Genomic DNA, 9,704 nt, shown 5'->3' with positions numbered 1-9,704 from the left:
TTGGTCTCAGGGACAGCTGACAGCCTTATTTAGGCAACCAGCTGCTCTGCGATACACAATGTCCTGAATGCTCAAAGTCTGGTGGATGATTCTTTTGTATCCATATAAGCAGCAGTTGGAGGAGAATCCATCAGTCCCTTTGGTAGCCTCAGGGTGTCAAGGCTGCCATTCAAATCATTACCACCATAATTATTAACCATTGTTTTAGTGAGTTATCTGCTAGGCGATTGTTTTTCTTTCTTTTTCTAATCATTAAAAAACAATCAAATTTTACTGGAACAATGCTTGCCTCAAGTCACACCAACACATTTATTAAGCCCCTTCTGTTTTCACAGTTCAACAGGAAGTCTTAGAGGAGGGAATACTTAAAATATTCTCTGATTTGAAAGAATTGATAATGGTATGAGGAAGAAGTCTACACAATAAAATAACTATAGAAAAACTCATACAAGTATATATTATACTGCTACAGTGTTAGAGAGGGGCAATTTTATATCCTGTAATAACAAAGGGGATGGGGTGCAATGGAGGAGTCACCACGGGTAGAGGATTTGGAGACGTGCGATATTGTGGTGGGAATCTGCTTTCTTTCCCATCAGGTAAGAGAAAAACAAACAAGGGAGCAGACAGGCACTCCATTAGAGTAGCCACCAGAGCCTGACTTTTTGACAAGAGAGTTCATCATTTAGGGTTAAGTGTTAAAGGTAGAGCTTTTGCTTCAGGATGAAGGATGTGTCCTGTATGATTCAGTGAGATCGTCAAAGTCCCTGTCCACATTTTGAACCCAATTTTCAAGCATGATAACCCCAAACTGTAGAGGGCTGTGCGAGTTGCTGTCACTCACCAGTCTCAACGAGGGTCCTGGAAGGGATGTCTTGAGTGTGTCGTGTGTCGGCCAACGTGTGCAATCAGGCCTGATCGCCCCCGGGGGCTTGGGGAGGCTTGGCATTAACCACACCTAAAAATGTTTACCTCCACGACCGAACTGTTTGAGGAACCCTGTTCGAAGAAGGAAAATAGTAACGAACAAGGTGAGGGAAAGCGCGCCGGGAGCCCAACAACCGCAGCGGAAACAAGAGCCCAGGAGGCAGTGCGAGCTCGCTGAACCGCGACCGCGCGGGAGCCCCCGGGGCCGAGCGGGAGCCCGCTGCGGAGAGGCGCGGCCGCAGCCCGACCCTCAGCGAAGCTCGCGGGGCTTCCCGAACGCGGGGAAGCGTAACGACGCCCCCACGCGACGCGCGCTTTGGGTGTGGGGGGGCGGGCGCGGCCAGAGGTGGGGGCAAGGGCGCGGCAGGGTCGACGCGCGGGCGGACGTCGGACCCGGGACGGGAGAGAGATCGGGGGCTCGGGCGGGCCGAGACGCCCAGGTCTAAGGGAGCAGCACCTGGTGGCGCTCCTGAAGCGTGAGGGTGGGAGCGAAAGCGGAAGAGGACCGGCGCAGGGAGGACACGGGGCCCAGGACGGTGTGAGAGGCGGGAGAGAACCGCCGAGAGGGCGGGTGCAAGGAGGTCCCCGGTGAGCGTAGGAATACACGCTCAGCCCTCAGCCTCTTGTGGCGGGCTGGCAAACAGACCCGCGGGGGTGGAAAGTGGGGGATGACGGGACGTGACCGGCAAGTCCGGCGCGTGCCACTGCGTGGGAGCAGGATCCAGGCCTCGTCGGAGCGGACTGGAGCGGGGACTCGAGCCCGCAAGGCAGGAGGGCGTCGCGTCAACAGTCCCGGCGGCGGGGCGGGGGCGAGTGCGCGTGCGCGGCTCGCGCGGCGGGAGAAGGGGGGGAGCGGGCGTGGGGTGGCAGGAGCGCGCGTGCGCGCGGCCAGGCAGCCTGGGCGGCGGGTCCTGCTTGTGACGGACGGCGGCGTCCGGTCCTGCCCGTGACGGCGGTGGCGGCCGATCCTGCTTGAAACAGCTGCGGCGGCTGCTCCAGACACCTGCGGCGGCGCCGGCGGCGACCCCGCGGCGGCCGCGAAGATGTGGCCCCTGGTGGTGCTGCTGCTGGGCTCGGCGTGCTGCGGTGAGTAGCCCCTCTCTACTGGCTCGGAGGCTCGTGTTTCGCTGCCCCCGAGGCGCCCCCGCCGGTGTGTGGGCTGCGCCCCGGCTGGCCCGGCGGCGCTCCGGAGAGTGTGGTCAGAGCGCGGGACGCGCGGGCCCAGCTCGCCCCGGGTGCGAACGTAGGAGGGCCCGCGGGTAATCCTGCGCCCCCTTCCTTCCTTTCCCTCCTCTTCCTCTTCCCCCAGGGTGAGAGCGGGGTTTATCTCCTTCCCCCGTGCTCCACCTCCAGATGCACACCGAGGACGATTCGGAGCCGTGCGTCTCGCGCAAAAATTAACTGTAGAGAGAAAGGGCGCGATCAGAGGCGAGGGGTGGCAACTGTTAGGGCCCCCCCTCTTTTGCACCCCTCTTCCTCCTCGATGCTCAAACGCATTTGGGGATGAAGGAGGGAGAGTGGGAGGGCCCGGGCCTCTTGAGATAGAAGTGCGCATTTTGGAGAAGTCTGCAAGACGGGATTTCTCCTGTTTGCTCTCCCACATGAACATAGAGTTAAGGAAACATAAAGGAACAATTAAGTTGCATTTCCAGCCTAGCATTTAGTCAGAAGAATCTTCTGGCCGCTTTTTTTTTTTAAACCCTAGAAATAAGCTACCTGGAAACTCTCCTACCCCCACGCTCTATCAACCACTTTAATGTAGTCCAAATTGTACGTTCAAGTTTTTCCACTTTATTTCGGTGAACCGTTTTAATAGTAATCCAGATTTCGCTTGAATTATGAAGACCTCCAGTCAAAACGTATTTGCAGTAGAGTGGAATTTGGTGTCTTTCAACGCCAAAGGCGGTTGCCCCCCCCAGGCTTTTGGAATCCATTATGCTTTTGCCTTTTTTTTTTTTTTTAAACGTGTGCTTCGTCTGTAAAAAGTGAGGAATAGGAATTTTCGTGGTTCTACATTGCCTGTCACACTTTACATCTATATAGTCTTCTGTGAACTTTTTATAAGATTCAGTATTGAATTTGAGTAGCAGACGCAATTGTTACATTTAATTCTAGAATGCTAAATTAATTAGATTTTAAACTGATTATTAGCCTCACTCTGCCATTTATAAACGCTTGTGATTTCAAACCATTTCCATTATGCCTTTAAATTCTTGCTTACCACTTTCTCCGATCTCTGAAACATCCTGGGTTGTTGGAGCTGTTGATGATGTCTTTATTATCTAAAGAGTTGATAATTAGATAAGGTAGTATTTCTTGTCATCATCATTAATGGCTTGTTGCCATTACTATTACTATAGCGAAAATAATACTGCTTTCAGAAATCTGTTGTACGCTCAGAAAGCCTTCATATTGGACCAAATTACACATTTGTAATAAAATATCACTAATTCAGACTGTTGGCGTCAAAGCTAGTCAGAAGAATAAAAAATGTAAATCATATACTTTATTAAAAACAGTGGTCCTGTTTTCAAGCAGATGGGAAAGAACTGGTATAATGCCACTTTTGGGAATAGGATTTCTGCTAGGCCTTATTTAATAATAGTTAAGTCACATATAATTAGCACTCATTTACATGCAATATTAATGTGCTCAATTCCCTACAGAGTGACAGAATTCACAATTTATAGTACTTTATTGTCCTTAATAATAACCTGAAAAAAAGCAAAATAGAGGCATTATACATTTGAGCTCTATTAAGTGTTGACTATAAAACAGAAAGTGATCGTGTTTGCCATAGGATATAGTGGATTTTATGTGTGTTTAATATGTAGTTTAAAAAAAAAAACAGGTATGAGGATATGGTAACAGTCTCAGAACACAAGTCATTATCAACCAGAATATTTAAGAGACTGAATTTAGAATTCAGAATGAGTAAAACAGTCACAGATGTGTACGTTTATTTTTATTGAAGTTGGATTTTGCTTTCAGTTTCATTTATAGATGACTGGTAATCAGAGGCATTTTTTGGAAGCCACTCAGTTTCAGTTGACCTTTATAGTAAAAGGAGTTACCTGAAATGGTCCTTCTGTCTACTTACAGGCAAACTGCAAGCCCCCTATTAGTTTATAAGACACAGAATGAATTACTACCCTCCTTTCCTCCCCCATGCCCTATAAGTCCAATTATAGTTTATTTAAAAGCACATCAGTAGTTTCAGTAGTTTTTAGTAACTGGCAGATAAAACGACTTAGATAACGACAGTGACATGGACTGTTTTTTCAGTGGTTGAATGATTTTTCTTTGTTCGAAGTGAGTTTTTCAAATCAAGGGTACACATGATTAGAAAACAGTTTTATTGCCTAAGCCTGGTAGTAATTCGTTTTGCTTAAATGAAAATGTTTTCTTTTCTCTTAAAGAATGTATTACTTTTAAACACAAGTTGCCATTTTAAGGAAGTAAATGCCTATTTAAAAGTACTTATTTATGGGGCCACCGCAGCAGTCTAGAGGCAGTGTGTTAAAGCATTACACTAAATGCCTACCATTAGGACACTTGCTCATGCTGTCATCTGTATTTTGGCAGATGTTTTATCTTTGCCACTGAGTTGTTAATGGAGATTTGAAAGGCCACGTTCTACAGAAGAAAAATAGGTGTTTTTCCTAAGTTTGATAAATATTCTAAGTCCACAATAATCACTCATATTATTAAAACCAAGTTTGCATTTCTTAATGTTCATTCACCTATAGCCAAATAAGCATTGTTTTTAATACTTTAGTGTTCTTTTTGTAATACAGTTTTCATATAGCCATTTTAGCCATCTTTTAGGTTTTTGCTGTCAGCTTTTTATAAAGATTTTTTTAAAAAATCTCTGTATTTTGATATCTTGTGTCTCAGCCTAATATAATGCACTCTTGGGTTCTCATAAAGCAACTTTTATGTTGTGTCCTAGTTCTTCCATGATTTAAAAAAAAAAAATACTAGTATAGGATCAATTTTGTTAAACTCAATGCAGTACTAAAGTAAAAAAAATATAGAGCACCCAAGAAATTTGATCCTGATATACCTAGACTGAGGCAATAGAACCTGGATTTTTCTCCTTCGTAGTTACACAGAGTTGAAACCGAAATTATAGTTATACCCTCCTCTGAATATTGCATTCATTATCTATGGGACAGTTAGATAAGACTCAGAATCTGGTCAACCCTAGAGTTTGAGATTCAGATTAAGAGAATAAATGTGCATATTTGAATACATGTCGCACTTACCAAGGCAAGGCATTTGGCAAGTGCAGGGTCTGTCAAAACCGCTTTTTCCGTTGCAAGCAAGTATGAGCCCATGCTATGTTCTAAGCACTTTGCAAGGCTCTCTTGCGTATAACAGATAAATTTCAGACTCTATGCCTCTCAGTAACTTAAAATGTAGCTTATAAAGAGTAGGGATTTTTGTTCATTTGTTTTTATTTCTTGGTGACATCTAATATATTTTAAATGCTTGATAAGCCCATAATTCTGGATGTTACTGACTTGACACTGCTCTCTCCCCTGTAATTCTAGGTTTATCACTTCTGTTCTTATAAGGCCACTTTAAATCTAGTAGGGAATTACTTTGAGTCAGAGCTGAACACCTTGTGGACATGCCTACTTTACCCTAGACCTTATTTGGTCTCTATTGAGGAGAGATCTGTCTGAATCCCTCTTTTTGGCCCTAATTCTAACCCAGTTCGGTTTTAGACTCTAGTTCTTCGTAATAGGGTCTTGATCTGATGGCAAAAACTGGTAGGATTACTTTCAGCAGGTATCTTTACTCATGATCTTTGCTTCATTTGCCTTAGTGACTGTTGGTCTTCTTCCCCATTCCTGAACATCCATTTCAAGCAGATAATTAACTTCCTACTCTACTGCAAAAATAGTGATGTGTGGTGTGGACTCTCTCAGCTTCCCTCCCACCATTACTAAACTTATCTACAATATCTTAAGCAACCATCTCATTCTCTTCCCTCCCCCAGTTTCAGAAGTATACCTACCTATTCAGTACCTTTCCAAGGAAAGGTTCACCTGTCTGCCGCTCTTCCACTTTCACCATTTGGAGACCTGCCCAACTCCACTTAACTCTTCAGTCTTTCATCGTAGATCTTTCCCTCTCCATTGACTCCTTCACTCTAGCTTGCACACATGCTCAGGTTTTACCCCATATTACAAATAAACAAGAAGAACCAAAAAACCTTGCCCTGGTCCCTGTCTCCACACTTTTCCTGTTGCCTTCTATCTCTCTGCTTTCTTACACTCCAGAATTTATTGAAAGAGAATGCCTCTTCATTCTTCCCTCCCATTCACTTCCCAAATGCAATCTGACTTTTGATCCCACTAGTCTTTTGACATTGTTGTAGATAAAGAAGCTAATGATGTAGTTTTCAATCTAGAGGCTGTTTTTACCCATACTATTTAACATCTATTTTGTCCACATGAAGACCCGTCTTTGATGTTCACAGTGGTATTTTTTGCTGCTCTCACTTCTTTTTCTCACTTCCTTGGTTTATTCCTCTTTAATGATTTTTCTATAAATACTGTTGTTCCCCAGCATTTTATCCTCTGGTTCCTTCTCTGTTTGCTTTGCAGGGACTCTCTGGGCAATCTTGTTTATGCTCACAATTTGACTTACCAGCTTTGATCTTGGTGATTCCCAAGTCTTCATAGCTCTGACCTTTTTTCTTAAATCTGGATCCGTGTGTCCTGGGGTCTACTGGACATCCTCGTTTCATTGTACCATAGGTCCTTTAATACTTAGCCTATTAAATATTGAAAGAATATTCCCCTGTAAATTTCCAAAATCTCTTTTCTCTATAAAATCCACGATCTAACCAGTTACACATACTTTTAGTAAACGACTTTAATTCTTTCCTCTTCTTCTCCCTTATTTCCCACATCCAACTTACGTTGATATTCTTTGTTTTTTACTGTAATGTTTTGGCCTTCTCTCCAGGTGTCAATTACTTAGACTGTTGCAATGATCTCTTAATGGGTCTCCTTTTCCCATCTCCCTTCCTGCCCTCAGTTCGCCCTTCATGCTGCTGTATAATTTTTTTAAATAAAAGTAAGTCTGTGTGTTTTGCTGTTGCTTATATTATCAAGCCCCTGTTCCTTAGAATGACATTCAGAGAAGCCTTTACACCATTTCTTAACCATTCCTTTTTTCCTAGAGCTCACCTGAAGAATCGTCTGCCTCCAATTACTCACTTTTCCTCATTCCTCTGCACATGTTATATACTCTGCCTAGAAAGCTTTTCCTTTTCTATATCATTCCTACTCATCCTTTAAGACCTAGTTTAAACATCATCCTCTAGGAAGATCATTCTTAAACACATTTGTATAATTTTTAAGAAACTCTTCCATGCAATCTGCAACTGACTTGATCAAGATTTTCCATTAAAATATGTAGCTTCTTGATTCGATAATCAGGTCTATTGAAGTGAGTAGCAGTGGAGGATTCTCTTGACATATGTAAGAAGAGTGAATCCTCTCTGATACAGTTTTCCTTTCTTGGGATTCATACTTTAAATTTTTTACATTTTTAAGGAATGTATTGGTTGGTACTTGCTGGGCCCTGGATCCATAGGATACCAAATGAAGACATTGTCTTTGTTTCTCTACCGTTTGAGCCTAATGGAGAGATCGTTGAGTAAAACAGTAATTTCAAGATTCAATAGTAAGTGCAATGACAACACTTGAACTGGGAGCAATGGGAGCAATAAGGAGGGAATGAATACGATTGAGCAGTGGTAGGGAAGAGGAATAGGATTGAACATCTCCCTTGTGTTCTAGCAGGAAGAACCAAAGTTAGTAAACTATAGCTGACATTTATTGAACATTTCCTATGTATGCAAAAGCACTGCAGTAAGAACTTAATATTATTGTCTTCTAAAGTCTTAACAAAGTCTCTGTGAGGTATATACGACCTCAGTTCACATTTTGTGGATGAGGAAACTGAACTACAGGGGTTAAGTAACTTGCCAAAGGTTATACAACTAGAAAGTGCAAGTTTTGAGCCAAGGTCTCACTCCACAGTGTGTGCTCTTACCTGGACACTGGATGAAGTGTTTGCCAGCTCGCCCAAAGCATGGATGGGGGTGAGGGGGCGTGTACATATTCATGGAATTGCAGTAGGTCATTATGATTAGAGCTTAGTTTGGAAATGAGGGAGTACAGGAGGTGGGGCTGCACAGGATCTTGAAGGACCTAGTTTGTATTACATGCTAATGCACTTAGAATTTAGCTTGAAACGGAGGGGGGGTGTTGTTAAAGTATATTAGACAGAAGAGTGCACATTTGCATTTAGAACAGTTATTTTGAGAACTGTGGAAAATACATTGGGGCTGAGATGGGAAAACATTGAGGCTGGACGTAGGGAGCTAGTTAAGAGGTTATGGCAGTATTTCAAAAGAGAGATGATAGATGTTTAATTCTTACAACAGACATTGGATTGAGGAACCATTAAGTTGAGCCTACTAAGAATTCTTCATAGCTAAGCAGAGGGAGGAATCTAGTATGATTCTTATAGGTCAAGGTCTGGTTGACTGATAGATAATAGAAAATACTTTGAATGGTGAGGATTTGGGTGGAGGCTAGGAAGAGGGTAAATAGGTTTTTGGACATGTTGACTTTGAATTGTAATACATTCAAGTGGAAGTACACAGCGGACAGTTGGCTTTCCACGTCTGCAGTTAAGGAGAAAGTGGGGCCTGGTTAAACAAAAAGTATGTAGGTAGTTATAACTGTGGAGTAAGAGAGAATGCTGGGCCCCAGGGGGTTGGGAGGAGGGCAGTGCTGCATATAAAGTTTTGAGGAACACTAATATTTATTTTGTGAGTCAAGGAATAGATTTCAATAAAGAAAGAAAGCTGTAATGGGATGGACAAAGCAATAAGAGGAAATTCAGAATCAAGAGCTATCACAGAAGCCAAGAGGAAAGAGCAAGAAAGGAGCTGCCTACTGGCTCAGGAACTATAGAGTAGTCAAGATAGAGAGTGAACTGTCCACATTCAGTTTTTCACAAGGGATTATCGGGGGCTTTGGCGGGAACTGTTGTAGTGAAGAAGAGGTAGAGACCAGGTGGCAGAGATTTAAGAAGTGAATAGGAGGTGAAGAAATGCATTTAGATTATTATTTTAGGATGCTAGGGGAGACAAGTATGAGTGATTTTTTAAAAAGTTGGTTAATATTTAAGAATTTTTTATATGTTAAAAGAACACCAACGAATAGCATGGGGGGGTGTAGGAAGCTGATAATCAACTAGGGAAAATCCTTGGGGTGACTAGTGGGTATGGAGGCAGAAATGAAAACTAATGGGTGAAGGGATACAACTGTGAAGGGGAAGAAGGTGAAGGGGGTGTGGATAGTTGGGGTTGCAGGTAAATTTATAGGTGGGAAGTATTGGAAGCTTCTGGCTTCTCATCTAAAGGACTCAAGGCTTCTTTGAGAGATAAGATAAGCTTTTGCAAAAGGGGAGTGATTTAAGTGTTAAAAAGGAGAGAGAGAGGGGCGCCTGGGTGGCGCAGTCATTGAGCGTCTGCCTTCAGCTCAGGGCGTGATCCCAGGTTATGGGATCGAGCCCCACATCAGGCTCCTCCGCTATGAGCCTGCTTCTTCCTCTCCCACTCCCCCTGCTTGTGTTCCCTCTCTCGCTGCCTGTCTCTATCTCTGTCAAATAAATAAATAAAATCTTTAAAAAAAAAAAAAAAAGGAGAGAGAGAGGTTTTGCATGGAACAGATAAAAGATAA

General features: G+C 43.3%; 1 protein-coding gene across 7 annotated transcripts in view; it reads left to right on the top strand.

The window, feature by feature from the left end:
- The first annotated feature begins 1,818 nt into the window (after window positions 1–1,818).
- CD47 (CD47 molecule) overlaps window positions 1,819–9,704 on the top strand; it is a 45,392-nt gene continuing 37,506 nt past the window's right edge. For all 7 annotated transcript variants that reach the window (XR_005832161.1, XM_040621207.1, XM_040621206.1 and 4 more), the window contains exon 1: window positions 1,819–2,013. Coding sequence is in view for 6 of the 7 variants with exons in the window: in XM_040621207.1 (XP_040477141.1) it covers window positions 1,971–2,013 (43 nt within the window). In the remaining variant the exon portion in view is untranslated. The remainder of the gene's footprint in view (window positions 2,014–9,704) is intronic.

This window comes from Ursus maritimus, unplaced genomic scaffold, assembly GCF_017311325.1.
Source record: "Ursus maritimus isolate PB19 unplaced genomic scaffold, ASM1731132v1 scaffold_4, whole genome shotgun sequence".
Lineage (NCBI taxonomy): Eukaryota > Metazoa > Chordata > Mammalia > Carnivora > Ursidae > Ursus > Ursus maritimus.
This window is presented reverse-complemented; position numbering and strand designations above follow the sequence as displayed.